General features: G+C 40.6%; 3 protein-coding genes across 3 annotated transcripts; 2 read left to right on the top strand and 1 right to left on the bottom strand.

The window, feature by feature from the left end:
* The first annotated feature begins 63 nt into the window (after positions 1-63).
* LOC145497616 (transmembrane protein 184C-like) lies at positions 64-5093 on the top strand. The gene is made up of 9 exons (XM_081477435.1): positions 64-495; positions 1564-1600; positions 1846-2048; positions 2704-2778; positions 2865-2958; positions 3393-3505; positions 3879-3909; positions 4351-4419; positions 4771-5093. The coding sequence occupies exons 1-9, from the start codon at positions 218-220 to the stop codon at positions 5089-5091; spliced, it is 1221 nt and encodes a 406-aa protein (XP_081333561.1). The 5' UTR covers positions 64-217; the 3' UTR covers positions 5092-5093.
* A 1101-nt stretch (positions 5094-6194) lies between these two features.
* On the bottom strand, positions 6195-11219 carry LOC145497618 (thyrotroph embryonic factor-like). Its single transcript, XM_081477437.1, has 2 exons — positions 11132-11219; positions 6195-6932 (listed from the first exon to the last, which is right to left on the bottom strand). The coding sequence occupies exon 2, from the start codon at positions 6781-6783 to the stop codon at positions 6208-6210; it is 576 nt and encodes a 191-aa protein (XP_081333563.1). The 5' UTR covers positions 6784-6932; positions 11132-11219; the 3' UTR covers positions 6195-6207.
* A 2786-nt stretch (positions 11220-14005) lies between these two features.
* LOC145497519 (uncharacterized) lies at positions 14006-16294 on the top strand. The gene is made up of 2 exons (XM_081477334.1): positions 14006-14189; positions 14861-16294. Exons 1-2 carry the CDS (start codon positions 14144-14146, stop codon positions 15787-15789), a joined length of 975 nt encoding a protein of 324 aa, XP_081333460.1. The 5' UTR covers positions 14006-14143; the 3' UTR covers positions 15790-16294.
* The last annotated feature ends 1748 nt before the right edge of the window (positions 16295-18042 follow it).

Raw genomic sequence — 18042 nt, 5'->3', positions numbered from 1 at the left:
TTGCTTGGTATACCGCTGATTGACGGATCTCCCACGAATGGAAAACGAAAGGTCACGAACAATCTCACGAACTTGATCGAACACAACACAAACACGGAAAGAACAAAACAAGGTTCTCTCAGAGGTGTAGGAAGATAAATCGCTGATAAATGGTACTCTGTTTTGATTCTAAACCCGGGATCTAGGAAAAAGGCTGGAAAAACGGTGTACACAGGCGATGAATAACTTCGTGTGCTGTTCTTGCTGCGCATATTCGCGTGTTAGAAACTTTCGTAGCTGGTTACGACCGGTGGTGTTTTCTTTGTACTTTTTGATTCTCTGTGTTGCACTTCCACTTACTGTTTGGGAACTGCATAAAAACAGAGCTCAGACTCACGTGCAAGCATGGTTCACAGCAGGATGTTTTGTTTTCCTGACAATTCCTATTTCCCTGTGGGGAATTCTCCAACATTTAGTGAATTACACAAAACCTGAGTTACAGAGGCGGATTGTAAGGTATTCATAAAAATTTAAATCAAATAAGCGTAATTCTTTTATTCATAATTTATTTTATTATAAATCATGGCAAGGCAGTCTTGAGGTAAATCTGAGCATTCTGATTGGTTCTTTCTTGGCCCGGATTTTGCATTATGGACCATTTCTATGGAAACAGGTGTAAGCTATGCATTTTTTGTTTTTGAAAAGCAAGAAAATTTAATAAACAACCATGGCCTGAGTGCCATGTAATAAACTACTTACTAACCTAAGCTTGCTTGAGCTGTATTGGCCCTCAGTCGGACCTTTGCCACTTTGTACCGACCTTGCCGCGCTCAGCCCATACTGCCACAACCTCAGGCCAATATTCCCTAGTATGGCCCTCGTACTCGGTTATTAAGAAGTTAATTTTTACTTAGGCTTTTAGTGAAGAACATAAAAGCATATAGTCATAAAGTGTTTTACAGAGAACATATAAAACCAAAACGGATGACCTATGATTCACAGCAAAAGTAAAAAGCAGTGAACTGATCAGTGCTCAAAGGAATGCACATAATCCATGCAAAGCATGGGGAACACAACTGAACAAAGTGCGATTGATTTTACCTTGGCATGTGGTTGGTTGCTAGTTTCTGAAACCAATCAGAGAGTGCATTATGACATTTAATTAGTAGAGTAAAATCAGTAACTGTTACTACAGTTATCGGCAGTTTGATATTTAAACAAGGTGAAAGGGCCAATTGTGCTTTGTATTGACCTGTTCGCCTCTTTTGCATGCCTTTTTAAACAAAAGAATATTTGACCGCAGATTCAACTGTAATAACAACTATTTTAAAAGCAATTATTGTGTATTACATTTAACACTCAGTTGAAAACCACTCATTCAAATAATTAGGGAACAGTGTACATGTATTTTGGTTGGCCGAGTAATCTTCTGCACTGGCTTGTCTGTTCTTTCTACTAGCTCTTATGGAAGCAAGCTATTTTAGCTAACTGAATTAAGTGAGTTAGTTTGGCTGACCAAAGTGCTTATTATCTTAGGTTAAGTACAATGTTATATGTCTTTATTTTTCATTGTTTTGTTTTCAGAATTCTTTGGATGGTACCAATTTATGCAACAGATAGTGTACGTATTAGCTCTTTGCCTTTTGCAGTAAACATGTTTTTACCTATGGACCGAGGAAATACCAACAATACATTTTTTTTTGATATTGAATGGCATTGGTAAAAGGTCATTTCCATAAATACTATACTGTGGGCCTACCAGGGTGAGTTGTAATAAGCAATGTGGCCTAAAAATTCATGAAAGCAGCACACTTATATTTGACAATTGCACCTATCAGTTCCTTATTTTACCTTTCCTCTTTCTAGTGGCTTGCTCTTCGTTTTCCCAAGGCTGCTATATACTTGGATTCTCTACGAGAGTGCTACGAGGCTTATGTGATTTATAATTTTATGACATTTTTGCTGGCTTACCTCACGGTTGAATATGACTTTGAAGTGGTTTTGTCTGGCAAACATCAAGTACAACATTTCTTTCCTTGTTGTTCCTTGCCGCCATGGAGGATGGGCAAGTATGGATTGTTTTGTTTGTTTTTTTTTTTTTTAATTCAGTTAGTATCTCTCACAGAGCTCCTGGGCAGATACCAGTAATATTATAAAGTGGAAACCCATTAATACGCTCACCAGCAGGTCATGAAAATTTGGTCATGTTAATGGAGTGGCCATATTAATGGTGTGGGGTCAAACCTCACCACTGGTCTTAATTGAATGACGTTTTAGCAGATATATCAAATTTTCACTTCTAAACAACTGTTCTTTAATAAGCATCTGGAATGCAGATATAATTTTTACAAAGTTGAAACTTGAATCAATCTATGAAATGCTAACACTGGAAAAATGAACATAACTGGCTCAAGTGGCCGTATAAACAGGGTAAATTTGTAGAGGATTATACAGGTTGGGATTTCAGAATGTGGCATTGTAGTGAAGACCTATTACTTTTGGAATTAGCAATCAAGGTGTTAAGATCATCCTCACGACCCAGGGACAGATAGTCAGGACAGGTGGTGTTAATGAAATTTTCACCCATTTCACTTCCTCTCCACCTGACTATTTGCCTCTGAGTCTCAGAGAATGCTTGTAGACATGTACGCCAATTCATTGTCACATGTATGTCTATGAAATTTGGAACAATCGTCAAATTGAATATTTCTTATTTCTCCCAAGAACTATAATCGACAGGTGTAAACAAGGCGTGTTGTCTTATACAGTTGTCAGGATCATAACCACTTTCATTGCTTTGTAAGTACTGTTCACATCATTCCAGAGTGCAGCTGTTGATAATGTGTACTTTTTCAGTAACATTTTCCTGTTTCTTGATTTCGTAGCTGCACAGAACTAGCTGGGAAATATGATGAAGGAAATTTGAGCTTCAAAACAGCATGGACTTATATAGTGGTGATAAATAACTGCTCACAAGTGGTACGTTAGTGCATTTTTAAAACTTGTTTGCTGTGGCAATGTGGAGGCGTGGTGGTCTCGTGGTTAGTGCGCTCGACTCCAGATCAAGCAGTCCAGGTTCGAGCTCTGGCCTGGGACATTGTGTTGTGTTCTTGGGCAATACACTTTACTCTGTGTCACGGTGCCTCTCTTCACCCAGGTGTACAACTGGGTCCCAGCAAATTTAATGCTGGGGGTAACCCTGCGATGGACTAGCTTCCCATCTAGGGGGGAGTAGAAATATTCCTAGTCCCTTCATGCTACAGAAACCAGGATAAGCTCCAACCTGTTGAGCCACTTGGCTCGTATGCAGACTTTACCTTTACATCTGCGTTTCGATGGCAATGAGTCTAGTCATGAAGGGTTCACCTGGGGCTGTTGTGCTAATTAATGTAATTATAACTCCTTTTTTTCAGTGGGCATTGTATTGCTTGGTTTTGTTTTACAAGGCTGCTTATGATGAACTTAAACCCTTAAACCCCTTCGGAAAGTTTCTGTGCATTAAACTTGTTGTGTTTGCATCATTCTGGTGAGTAATTGCATTTCTCTTCATTCCAAAATACAAACAGAAGTATGTAAATATTTAGCCCCTTTTATTTTATTCATGCACACTTTCAAGCACCCCTTCATTTTCCTGATCATGAACAGACCTTAATAAGCCCCCGTTTTATTGAACCCTTTTCCCTACTAGAGCCCCTAACTTTTAAGCCCTCCTCCATGTTAAGACCCTCACATTTAGTGTTCACTCTCTCTCCCATTAATCCCTTCTCTCAGGTATGTACCATCTCTTTTTATCCCTGCACCCTAGTAGACTGACTCTTCCACCCTGAGAACAACAGATAGTCTAAGTATAAAACTATTGTCTCATTGGTATTAACTGCTGTTATCGTTTTCTTTGTTAGGCAGGGAGTCTTGATAGCTGTCCTTGTAAAGGTAAGTTGCATTTTCATTTTCTAGTAATGATGCCAAATTTTAATGTCAAAACACTTAAACATATAAAAATAAATTGAAACAACGGAAGTTAAGCATCTCAGAGCTTGGTTTACTGAAATACAGTTGATTGATGGACAAGCTCACCAACCACTGAAAAGAAACCACAAAAGACCTGAGCATTGTGTAGCATCTAAAACCACAGCATCGTAGCTTGTTCTAGTCATTGGGAAAGGTGGAAGAAGTGATATGAGATATAAGAGAAGAAACAGGGAGAGAGCTTGGTCTGCTGCACTCCTCTCTTATCGTTTCTTGATTCGCGCCATTTCTTGCTTCACTCCCTAACCATCCAAATACCTAGAACAGGCTAACTGCCTCGCAAAGGGCAGCGTCATTCAAAATTGTAACTGGAGGGAAGATATTTTTTATACCTGTCTTCTGTAGGTTGGAGTTATATCAGAGAAACATACTTGGGTGTTTTACACTGTGGAGGATGTTGCCAATGGCATTCAGGTTAGTGTAGGTTTGCCGTAACTACACCAGCATCCAAATTTCTCGAGTTTCCCTTAATTGAAATTTTTTACCCTTCTCTATAAAACTGAGCGCGATTAATTTTTGAAGGGGGTGGGGGTGAGGGAGGTGTGATACTTCATCCGGATGAAGGTTGTAAAACCTAACCAATGAGGTAATGGCCTGGATTGATAAGTGTGCTAGATCCGTCTCGTGGACAGAAGCATTGTTGAAATTTTCCTTATATAGTTTTGATCAGTTAGAAATGATTAAACAGGTATCATTTTTTATCCCACCAACTTTGCATTGAACATTTCGGTTTTGAGAAATAGCGCATTTTTATTGATTTAACAGAATTTCCTGGTGTGCATTGAGATGTTCATCTTTGCCATCGCTCACTACTACGTGTTCTCACACAAGCCGTACGTGGATCCCTCTTCACCCCCTCCTCCTTGTTGTGCGTCATTTGTCTCCATGTGGGACGTGTCAGACGTGCGTGACGATATCGTGCAGCACGTGCAGAGCGTGGGACATACCGTGAGAGGGACAGTCGTGCGAAACAAACGTGATACAGCCACACCAATGGGAAAGACAAAGAAGACTGAGGCAACTCCTCTGCTGACAAGAGATACCACAGGAGATTCCTCGTCCGATGACGAGCCAGTCATTCCGTAAAGTCACTCGTCTTGCACACAATTGAATTTCAAGGGTTTGTCGTCATAGTGGAAGAGTTCAGTCAAGTAGACACGAGACTAGTCTGCGCAGCAGGCGTAACACGGGGGAGAGAAGGAGGGAGAGCGAGAGCGGGGAGCGAGGGAGACGGTGTAGGAGAGAGGGAAAAAGGCCTGCCTTCCTTCCCCTTCTTCGCCTCTTTTTGCTTCCCTACCCCTTCCCCGTTTACGCCTGCAATGCAGGCTAAGACGAGACAAGTTTCAGAAAAAGTCACGGATAGCACGTGTCTCTAGCTTGCTGAGGTGTCCCGGATAATAGATCTGTCGTTTGTACATATTTCTTAGTGTTCTCCCTGACCAAAGAAAATTTGCCAGAGAAACAAAACTGTGAACTACAAAGAGATTCGATACACACAACTGGACTGGAAAGACGAAGCCTTTATAAATATGGACTGATGTACTACCTTGTACGGAGAGGATTAAGTTAAGTTAAGTTAATAAAGACAAAACACTGAGTCTTAAAATCAGAGTAAACAACTTAAGCTAGCGTCCTACTGTGATCTTATTTACGAGGTTCTAGCCGTGGAAATGAGCGAAAAGGAGGGTGAAATAAATCAAATGAGAAAACGTGACATGAAGAAGAGGGACCGCGCGTTCCGCCTCATGGGATCGGCCACAACACTGAACATCCTTTGGTTTCCCGGATTTGCCCGAGTGGAAATATTTTCTTGCCTCTAGCAATTTCTCTCCTGAAGTGAACCAAATTGGGGCAACTTTATTTCCGTTTATTTCCCCAGTTCAACACATTTTATCCGCAGCCAGTTTTATTTTATTACCTTTCGCGGTGACAAAAATTAACACTTTGACCATAACAGTTACAAACTTTCTCTTATTTACTTTTCATAATTTTTGCTTTCCTTCAATTCGAAATACAGTGTAAATGATCTATATACTGACCCAAGATCTTGAATACAGAAGACGCCAATCATCATACAACGGTTTCCTCAGTGCGCTTTGCGCGACAGTCAAGAATCTCACTCAACGCGAAACGCGTTTATTCTTATGTGTATCGGTGTTTCTACTGTATACGCTTATAAATTTAGCACGGTGTAATAATGTACTAAATTAATTTATTCCCACAGAAACATATGCCATTGTTGTTATGTTGTGGCTGTTGCAGCATTAAGTTTCTAAGCAACATTTTTAACGCGGCGTTTTCTTTTTCCAATTCATCTATCTTTCTTGCGATTAAGAGATCTTTGGCGCGCTTAGCTTCTCGGGATTTCTTCGCCGACATGTTGTTTCTGGAACGCTTTCTCCAGTACCTCTCGTCCTTGCACTCATCCGGGACAGCATACCTCTCTCGTTTCCATTCCTTGTCAGAACCCGTATATTGAGGAACAAGGCAATGAACAGAATCCGGGCTTCTCGCCTTCTGCTGTGGTACGCAATGAGGAAAATTGCTTCCGGAGCCGGTGACAACTTCAGGTTGAGGAAACAGAACGTTTTTTGGAGCAGCGGGATTACAGAAAGCAATAGCGGCACTGACATCAAATTCCTCATTTGAGTTCGTGTATGTCATATTGTGCGGAGGTTCTTGGAATGAATCATTTTGACTGCTCAATCGTGGTGAGTGCGATCGCATCTGATGACATGATTCTAGATTTTCTAACCACTCCAAAGCAGATGAGACCATGTCAAGCCTGGTTAATTCAGGGGTCAACTGGAAATCAAAGTGTTCCTGACCGAAACCATCCTTCCCGTCATCTGAAAACACCACCGAACAGGGGGAGCTGCTTGATACACTTTCGGTCAATTGCGGACTCAGACGAAAACTCTCCAAGCCTATTAAGGCAAAAATAATCAATTAATGTGGCATATGTTACAAATTATACCATTACTGAGTCGGGGAGAGGTTATCGTTTCCTTGAGTTGTTGATCAATTCTATTCATTCCGGGGATCACATGACCTTGCCCCGCCATGAAGAGACTTGATGTTTGTGCTTGTGGGCGAATTGAGAAAGAAATGTATGTGATTAATCTGTGGTCATACCCTCCCTCCCCTCCCTACATCCCCACATTTCCCTTTAAAAAAACGACGCCTGATCGCGGGTTAACGCTTGGTCAACTTGCTGACCACGCGTGTCTACACCCTGACTAGACGTGTCTAGCGCGAAGAAATAAAGGGCTCAAAATGGATGTTCACATAAACAAAGTTAACTGCCGCGAAATTGGAAGCCTGAATTTTACCAGTTTTTGATGAACAGACAGCCCCTCTTTTGTCTGATCTTAAGTTTTGACTCCAGTTTTCGCTTTCACCACTATGATAGAAGCTAGTTTTACCATGCACCATTCCTGCACGCAAGAAAAAGTTTTCAGACGCAACATCCTTTTCAAACAGAGAAACTTAAACACTTTTAAAACACGAAGTTACTACCGTTCTGAAAAGTTCCCTGCGCCCCTTTAAAAGCCCCCTCCACCCCCTCCACCCCCCCCCCCCCAGAAAATAAGCCTACAAGAAAATTGAAAATTGTTTGCAAAACATTAGTCCAGGGATATTATTGGAGGTCAGAGTTTCTTCGTGAAGGCATAGTTTTACGTCGTTAAAATTCGAGCCGCCGTTCTACTTCTGGCGGAGACAACACGGATGACCAAGGGACTTGGGGCAGAGGTAAGGCTCTCAAACAAATTTATACAGTCACTTGGCCCCTTAATAATTTACATCGTATTGACTCGGGTACGGTATTGAATGCCAACAATAGTTCCTATTGTTTCTTATTACCTCATCCTATCAGTTCTGATTAGCTCTCAATTCAATGAACTATAAGTTTAGCATGTTTTGTGGTTGTTCATTTTCCATTGATGACCATCACACATTAAGTGAAGAGCTCGAAACGTAGGCTTCTCATTTATATTAATCTCAAGCGAATTGCTCACGAAACGGTGCAAAACAATTCTTTCCTTTAGAATCTAATCATCCATGTCGTTTGTAAGGCGCGAACAAGTTGCCGTCGGAATGCAGACTTTCTTTTATTTCTGGTTGCTTTTATTACTGGCAAGTGATGCGTAAAAAAATAAAACTGAACATATTGAATAATTTAAAATTACATTGGAACATTCAGGCAAATGGATTGTACATAACATCGGCTGAGAAGACAGATTCAGAAAACCCTTTGAAACTCAGAAAGAACTTGAACTTTGTCTGTTAGACGATAGATGTGGATAGTCTGAAGGCGGCAAAGATACGAGCGTTTTAGAATGAAAATGTTTTTTATAGTTTTAATAACCCACCAACTCAATTCCAATGGATTAATTTAAATAGTACAATGACTTCAGAAATATACTTCAATTATTTCCACTAGATTTGGGTGCCTCTTTCTGCTAGAAAAAAATGAGTATAAGTAATAGTAAACAAGTGCGGTTTTGGATTCCACAGCATCAATGATACTCCAGATCAGCTGGGAAAGTTCAATTCCCTCTCGTAGCGTGCTTTCGACATGCACTGTCCGCAGGCAATAAATCATTTGGACCTTTAAACCGGCAGAATTTTAATTCATGCAAGGCTTTACCGGCACTTTGTACGAGCTACACTGTGGCTTAAATTGAAATAAGTCAATTTCTTAAACCACCAGCGACTAAGAAATGGAAATTTTGGCAAGTTCCTTTGACCCGTGCTTGGTTCGCTTATAGGAAGAACGTTTCACATTAAGTCACTATTAAGGCGTGCCAGTATGCTATGGCCTACTGTACAAGAGCTAAAATAAAGAAGGTCTGAGCTACTCGAAAAAAGGACGTCTTACTTAAAACTAATAGAAAGCAAACTCTACCTGGAAAAGAATTTGGAGCGGCCATTTTCAGTCGTTCTGCATACAGCTGTTATTCCTGTATCCGGTGCGAGCTTGTGTCGGAAAGCAAGTGTTTTAATTTGAACCGATGGCAGATATATGGCACAAAAGCACTGCGTTTACTTTGTTTTTCTCATGATTCATTGGCGGTCGTGCATATGCATAATTTAATCGTAAAGAAAAAGGATTTTGTAGTTGTAAATAGCACTGATTGAACCAGATTCAAAGGAAGTAAAACACCTCTTAAAACAAATGAAGTGTTTCCCCAGAGTACAGCTCTCAATACTTGTTTATTTGCCTTGAAAACGAGGTATGTAATACGTATGTAGGCGAATGATTTTATTAAAGATTTCGCACGCTTCACTGAGTGGTCAAAGCTGAGAAGAAAAGTTATTTGATACAAGAAATTTAAGACGGTACTAAGTTTGCGCAACTTGATCAAAATCTCCGCTCTCTGAATGAGCCACGAGCGATATATCAATATTCTAACACGGATCCGAGGCTTTCGGGTCAAAATTGCAAATTTTTTAAGTTTCTTTTGTCTCACAATATTCCCAAAAGAGACTTGGAAACAAAGAAAACAACACCAAATATAGAAGTTTGCCCTGAAAGACTCGTATAGCCATGTCAGAATATTGATATATCGAACGTGGCCTATTACGTCCACCATTATGAAACCCCTTCTGATCTGTTATTTGGACATTGCAATTAAAAGTTGTCAGCGACACTGATCTCATTTGGAAATTGCTAACCTCTCTCAGTTTCCTTTTGTTTTATGCTCTTGTATGCGACGACACTTCCCACATGGCCACGCTTATAATTAGATAAAAGTATTTACCGGCCTTGTTTAATACAAATAATTCTCTACCGACACTGATTCTGATCTCCTTTTGAAGTGTCGTGCATGAGCTCTTGGTCGACAAAGTCAATTTTTCGGTTTAGAAGTGTAACGAAACTCAGAAGACAGTCTGTAAGGATGTCGTCTAAGATGAACAACACCACTCTTTGCCATTGACGCGCTCGTCTGTCCAGAATTTCTTCATTCTAAATCCTAGACTCCAAAAATCTATAATTCAGTTTTTTTCACAAATCCCTAGCCTTAACCTTAAAGCTCTATAGAGAGAGACCAGCCAATCTCAAATGACCTCAACTGCGGTGGAAAGTCTCTCACGAGAACCCATCTCATGCATATAAGGGATCAGCTCTATTTATGATCACTTTTTCAAATTCTGTAGTGTCCGATTACGAGAGCTTCGATTGTATTATTCGTGTTTCGATGCCAGAACAACAAACAAAGGAAGCATTCATATTACAGGAGCTCAAAACGAGGGGAAACAAACCCATCAAGTCCTGTCGTGATTTTTCTACTGTCGTGGTCCCGTCCCGTAATTCACAAGTAACATTATCTGCGGGAGATCTGGGTACCATATCAGACCATACACAACACCGAATGACCTCTTGTATGGCTTTCTTTGTTAAAAGAATCAATTTACACGAAAAAGATTTTTGTTCTTTTTCTACTAGGTTTGTTTTCCTTCTTTTTGAAAACATCGGTCGTTAATAAACGCTAAGTCGGCTATGAATCGGACCGATTTTCTCCCAGTAAGGCACGCGCACTAAGTTAACAACATCTGTGTATCAGTGTAAGGCGACAGATGTACCGGAAAGTGAAAAAATAAACTAAAGCAAATCAAAATAAAACATACCACAAAGTTCAACAGAAATCGTCAAAGACTAGAAGGAAACTTTACCGATTGGAGAAATTGCTAAATCCTTTTTTTTTGATAACATTTTGGATGTTTCGTCGGTCGTCGGCAATCTTCGGAAAATGTGCGGAAAATGTTCGGAAGAATTTGTCTGGCCTTCGGAACAATTTTGGAAAATCTTCGGAAATCTTCGGAAAGTGGTCGGAAATCTTCGGAAAATCGTCAAAAACGTCGTCATTAGTATTTATAATAAACAGAATATTAAATGCCAGCTTGTGGATACGAATTTTATCTTCTCGTGCTCAACTCAACATCTCGCTCGTTCGCTGCGCTCACTCGTGAGATATCGAGTTGAACACTCGAAGATAAAATTCGTATCCACGCGCGGACATGTAATATCCTCTATTATGACTTTAAAATAAAATTCATATCCTCCTGCCGCCATGAAATATTCCCTATGCATAGACAAAAGCGCTAAAAAGTTCTCACGTACATTCTTTTGGTGACTGTTTCTGTTTATAAATTTCAGATGTTGAAGAGCTCCCTCCCGATATGCAAATTCCTCTTTGCTCGAGCAAACATATTTTTAGTTTCGTTCATCGAAGTCACGTTAACACTCACGTTTCTGGTTCCGTAAAAAAATTTAGCGGCCAGCGGTCACATCGCAAAATTTCTGCACAAGAAACACACGCGTAGGATCCGGAACACGTGCATAATGGTTGATAGCAACTTCCGGTCAGGTGACTTAGCGTGCCTCTCGTCATGAACTACTTCAGTAGACGTTGGCAGTTCAATTGATAAGTCAAGGCAGAGGTAAACAGAGCTTGTAAGCCGTCTAAGAATCCAAAATAAATTCTGCGTTACATTTGATTCTATTTGGTTTTCGCGAATTACATACGAGTTCAATTCTGTTTGTTCTCAACCAATCAGCGCGCGAGAATTCTCTCAGTTAACAATCGAAACAAAATAATTGTCTGAGAGTAGCATTGAAGCCCAGAACTGCATTCAAAAAATAATCCGGATTTTGCAGGAATTTATCTCTATTGTTGATTAATTGTTAATTTTGATTCATTTCTATATTGCTTGATTCATCCTCAGCAGGTGAAAGTTAAGTCTAAACTACTAATAACATGAAACCAAAGTAAAATGAAAGCATTTCAAAATTAACAATTTCTATTTTGTAATGGTAGAAAATGCAAGGCGCTAGGCTGTCGATGATATCTCTCAGGCAAATGATATTATTTGAAGAGTTTAATAATCTTCTGAGATAAAAGTGCTAAAACGTTTCCACTTCTTTGGTTGGCGTTATTTATATTTATAGTGTTATTTAAATACTGGATTTTCATGTAAATTAGATTTTTGAAGAAACCACTCCATAAGGACTCACATTATCCTCTTTTTGGTAGAGTAAAATGAGGAATCTAAATACCGTATATTAGTTGCGTTCCGACGAACTGAGTCACATGTAATAGAACTCACGTTTATTGTTCCGTGAAAATTGTTGCGAGCACGTTGCAGATTTATGCGTAAAAAGCACAACCAAATCTGCGCTTCGATACACGTGTGTAATAACTGATAGCTGCTTCCGATCGAGTGACGGACAAAAAACCTGTTCTCGCTAAAATATAAGGGAAAATGTCATCAACTTCTTCAGTATAAAACTTATGGCAGTTGATAAACTCAAGGCAGAGGTATAGATACAGCATTGTCTAAGGTTCAAAACAGTCTAAAAATCCAAAATAAATTCTGTGTCACATTCGATTTCATTTAAACCTCGCGAATCGATATGAGTATAACTTTGCACAACCTGTTGTCGCAATTTGTGACATGGTGCAGTGGGTGGCAGCAAGCGCAACAACTTTTAAAAACTTGCAAGTCTACATTATTTTTTTGCGCGACAAGTTGCAAGGGAAAAGTTGCCGGTAACACAACTGGTCTTAGAGTATAGCGCATAAAAATCTGGAATTATAGAAATGAGATTAAATGTAATAAAGATGATTGAGAAGAAACATAACCAAAAACCCGTAAGACGAATACTGATTCCTTCAAGCTTTGTCCACGAGAACGCAGTATGTTTGCAATCATTTCACAAATCGACCTCATTTTCCACGATTCACTTTCTTGGTGGACCTATTGCTCTCAACCAACTAGTGTGCGAATTCGAGTTTACATTGACCGGGCCGGGTTGTATCTATGAGTACTCTTCTGTGGGCCTTTTTATGCAAGGGAATGAAACGAAAAGAAACGCGGTGAACAAGCTAACGAGCCTTTCCACATAAGCTTGTTGTCGTTAACATTCACCTCAGTGGCTTGTCCAGGGTTTTTGAGCAGCACAGTACGAAAACAGCGAGTAGGGGAAAGAAACCAGGTAGTTTAACTTTACATGACTATCTGTACTCGAGCGGTGGTTTCTATTTGTGAAATGCGCTGGATTCGCACCATACGACATGCAAATCCCAAACTATATTGCTGATTTGCTGGAAATTCATCCAAATTAGATGAGTTTACAAGACCGGCGAATTCATCACAATTATCTAGGTCCAAGCCACATGTCAGAAGAAAAGAGAAAAAAAGAAAGAAATTTGAAAATTACCCCTCTCAGGATATCAAACGTTATCACGATTGGATTCTTACAGGCCCGTAGCAGATCGGTCTGGAGGGTTCCCGGCGTTATAAAAATATATTTCAGTTTACCGCTGTGTTAGTCCGTTGTTGAAAACAGGATTCTTCCCCGGTCGAGAGTTCGGTGATAATTCACCTATGTGAACCTCAAACAACTGATACAGCGTAGTTTGAAGCGTAATTTTAAGACCAACGGTTAAATTCCTCAAAATTTAATACTTTTCTCACATTTGTGTTCTTAAAACAAGCTATCCCTGGATCACTCATTTCGGCCTCGAAACACGAGAACAGTCGTGTGTCCGTACCTAAATTGCATAAGCAACTACCCGCCACGGCGCATTATATAATCAAATAAGGCACGGAATGTATCTTGAGATTTTAAGACTTAAACAAAGCTATTTCCACCTTTGGACTGAGTTATCGACCGCCAAAGTTTACTGAAGTAGTTCATCCGATTTTGCTTTAGTCACAAACCTTTCTACAGGGTCGGGTAGGTTTCGCTAATCCATGCCAAGTCACCCGTTCGGAAGCCACCGTCATTAAGATACACGTGTTTTTCTGCGTGATATTTTTATGCATAAATTTGCAATGTGACTCTACGTTTAACTGGCAGAACAATAAACGTGAGGTTTAACGTGACTTCACTGACCAGAACCAATCACATTTCTCGTTACGTAAGACATCATGTAAATCAACACAAATTTGACTTCCGATTTTATAACAGGCTCACACTCCAGTATACACAAACGCACGTGCGCTGCTTTGGTAAATATACGATCGGCGAATCTGGTGTCACCAGTTCGATCAGAACACATTACAAGCTACAGTACGGTAACGTTGTGAGACTTATTTGCTGGATATACAGGAAAATTAGCTAAAGCGAATGGAGTTGATATCTGCAGCTGGTATAGAAACGTTTCTCGCTTCCGGTAAGAGTTGTAATTTTATTTTCTAAACACTAGTATTTCTGTGCGGTGTAAATTTGTACACCCATGCCGGCCGGTCAGCGTGGCCAGTGACATCTCAAATGTTTTGAATGAGTCATATGGCGATCACTTCCGAGAGTGATTTCCCTTGAAGAAACAATTTTCTGTTAAGTACACCATCTGCCAGTAAATTCTCTAGGCTGACAAGGAAATAATTGTCTCAGTGAATCGCGGGGATATGTCCGCTGGCCATTGTTTCATCAGATTTACGAACTCCGTGAATTACAGTTACGTTTGAATTGCGCCTTGTAATCAGAGCAAATGAGCATTGAAGTTTTCCTAAATTTGTTCGTTTCGGACCGATTGCTAAATCTGCTTTTAGAGTGCACCACATTTCTAAAGTTGCGTTTAGCAACTAATTTCTGCAGAGATACTGACATTCTCAAAACATGTATTCCCTCCCCCTCCCTCTTATCACTAGTGTCAATGTTATATTAGAAAGTAGGACAATCACGTGCTATTTTCCTTGGGGGACGGGGAGGGGTGATAAAGGGCCTAACTTCCTTGTCTTGGAAATCTGACCAAAGTGCTGACACTGAATATCTGCCAGGCCAGGCCAATTATGATCATTAGTGATAGGCAATATTAACTTGTACTCTATATGTTATTCTCAGATAAGGATGTCTTCAATTTCGATCACGAAGATGACAGCGGGTTGAGTTCTTCCCCGTCTAGCCCACAGTCAGGAGACTACGACTCAGCCTCCCAGCTTTTTGATTTCGAAGAAAGCCTACAGTCAAATCTCTTCGGCTCGCTGAGTACATGTCTTTTTGGCGACGAACTCCCGTCAAAGTTGTACACCCATATAAAAATAAAAGAGGAAACTGACGATGAACTTTGGGCTAGTAACCAAGCCACATTAGAACAACTGAAGGAGGACATGTTTGACGGTATTTCCTTCTCTGATGGTTGCGATTTTGGCGAACAATGTGAGCTAATGGACAGGATGCTTAATCCATCTGTTACCCGTAAAATGATGGACGAAAGAACAGTTCAATCGCGTCAGGATGACAATGATCCAGACGGAGCGCTGGCCGAAGCTGTAGCGAACCGCGCGACATGCACGATGTCATCCACGAGCGAGAATACGACGGTCGCCGAAGAAAGTTGTCCGGAAGACTCCGAGCGAGAAACATGCAAACGTCAACTTCGGAAAAGAGTTAAAAACGTTTATGCCGATCATGATTATTTTAAATCGTCGGATGAAGTCGGTAAAAAAGCTCAGTCCGATGACAATGGAATGGACGAGAATGTCGAGCGAAGTGAAGACGATGATGAAGAATTTAAACCTAGTTGCAGATCGGCTAAGAAATCTCGCCTCTCAAAGAACTCAAAGTCGGGTAAAGATCTCAAGTACTGGGAGAGGCGAAAACGGAACAATTTAGCGGCTAAACGATCTCGTGAAGCTAAACGAGCGCGCGAAATCGAAACCGCGAAAAAAACTGCCGCGTTAGAGAAGGAGAACGCTACTTTGAAAGCGCAAGTTAGGAAATTGAAAACGGCTATTCAAAGGGCTGAAAAGAAGTTACGTATAATGGTATAGCAGATTTCGGTTACCTTTTGAGTTTCGGGTATTTTTCCAAACGGATTCGCTCGTAACTAACCATAAACCCTCGCTTAACTGCTAAATCTTAGCTGTGCAAGGTGGGCAGAGTTTAAATTTAAGCTTCATAACCCTGTGGAGGGGCGTTGTCTGGCCAGTATGCGGCTAGGTTGATGTTGCTCCCATTACGAAAGACAGGTGAAACAAGTTGTCTCGAGATGTAGTGGTATCATGTAAACAAGAGAGTTTGGACGAATTACTTTTTGCTAATAGTACAGCCCTGTGCGATACAGCACTAAGTAAGAACGGTTCCTACTTACGGTATTTATAAATCGTGATGTTGATGTTTGATTCCTTGCGACAAGATTGTACAAATACATTCATCTGCATCATCCAAGTAACATTGTACATATTCGTACACAATTTTGAACATAGTTGGTTGAAATATTCATTAAATATGACTACTTAATGACTATCGTTGTTTGCGGAAGTGAATGACAGGGTGGGGGGGGGGGGGGCAGGGGTTATCGCTTTGCAGTAAGACCTGCAGTTGGCTACAGTAGCTAAGGTTCGACGCGCGTGTGTCATCCTAATAGTGATTGCTCAAAGCAAAGAAAACTAGTTGATTGGATGGAATTGCGGCTTTTCATCGCGGTAACTGCTCTTGAAAGCTTTGTACTTGCTTGTAACCCATCAGCTGAGACGTCTGAACCGACGCGGTCAAAGGCGCCGCATCTTTATTTCTTTGCTTCAACAACCGCCCTGTACTTCCCCAGATAATGGTCTGCAGGCAGTGGAAGAGAGTTTGAACCAATATTTCGGTTAGGAAGTTAATTACTTCGCAGCTAGTCGAGATCCCGTAGATCACTGCCGTGCTGTACCGGTTGAAACATTCGTCCATTGCTGCGCATGTAATACCGAAAGGTTGCCAAATTAAGGGTTACAATCTCCGTTACTTTGAGGTTAGCAGCAGCACTTTACTGTCGCCCTAATTTTGGAGGGTCACAGGTCCTCACTTACCAAGGGTCGTAAGTTCCGGGGAGGGGCCGGGGTATAGGCCACGTACTACTCGATCGAGGCCCGGAGGGTCGTGTCTTCTGTTCTAGTATACCGAGGTAGCCGGCTTAACGTGTACGATATGTAGGCCAATGCATCTTACTACAGTGAAACCTGCATTGAACGGACACCCTTGGGACCCTTGCTAAAGTCCGCTTAATACAGGGTGTTTTCTTAAAACAGGTTCCGAAAATTGAACAACAATAGGTAATTATTAACCCTTTTGAAATCGTCACGTTTACTGAATGATAACCACATTTCATCTCATGTCAATGCATAACTTAACTTGCGATCTTTCCCCCTGCGCGTCAGTCAATGCATTAATTTAGAATATCCTACTTAGCTTTAAAACGACATCGGCTCGCTGAACAATGTCTAAAACCGCTCTTAGAAGTAAAAAGCCCTTGAAGTGTCCGGTTAATGCAGGTTTTGTCCAACAAAATGGTTTAATATTGGTGTCCGCGCCCCGCTTAATAGAGGTGTTCGCTGAATGCAGGTCTGTTTTACAGTAAATGTGGAAAGAAAATTTAGGGACTCAAGCTGGTGTCCATTTAATAGAGGGTGTCCGCGGTCCGCTTAATACAAGTTTCACTGTACATAATAACTTGCTTGTCACCGGCACAAAAGGTTAACATGATAAATACTTCTTATGCCAAGTGGTAAGTTGTTGAAAAAACAAAAATAATAGCATCGGAATGAAATAACGATGCGTGATCCGCGTGACTTCCTTTGTAACTATTACTCTATTCCCTTATTTTTTTAAACTGAAAGGTGATTTATATGTTTGCCTTCCTTTTGCTCTTATAAAAGGCGAATAAAGGAAAACCTTTTAGTGCCGAAATCAGCGACCTCCGTAAAAGTCGCAAAAAATCTCGAACTGAAGGTTGCTGTAAATCTCGGAAGCAGCGACCCTCAACTCGCATTTTACTTCAAAGAGCCATTTTTACGAAACATGAAAATTCAGCGTGTCTGACCATTTGCAAAACGTATTTCGAAACGATGTTGTTCTAATTGCTCGTTGATTAATAAATCCGCACACTTGTAGCTATATTTCAACATAGCAACACCCATAGCAACGGTTGTTTACAGTCCAAAAGTACTGTGGAACTCCGTTAAAATGGACAGAAAAGGGACATGATAAAGTGTCCGCATTATCCGGGTGCCCGTATTAAGCGGGCTAATTTAAGAGAAAATATA

This window comes from Orbicella franksi, chromosome 9 (genome assembly GCF_964199315.1).
Source record: "Orbicella franksi chromosome 9, jaOrbFran1.1, whole genome shotgun sequence".
In the NCBI taxonomy this organism is placed as follows: Eukaryota; Metazoa; Cnidaria; class Anthozoa; order Scleractinia; family Merulinidae; genus Orbicella; species Orbicella franksi.
The sequence above is the reverse complement of the archived record's forward strand: the minus strand, read 5'-3'. Positions and strand labels throughout refer to the sequence as shown.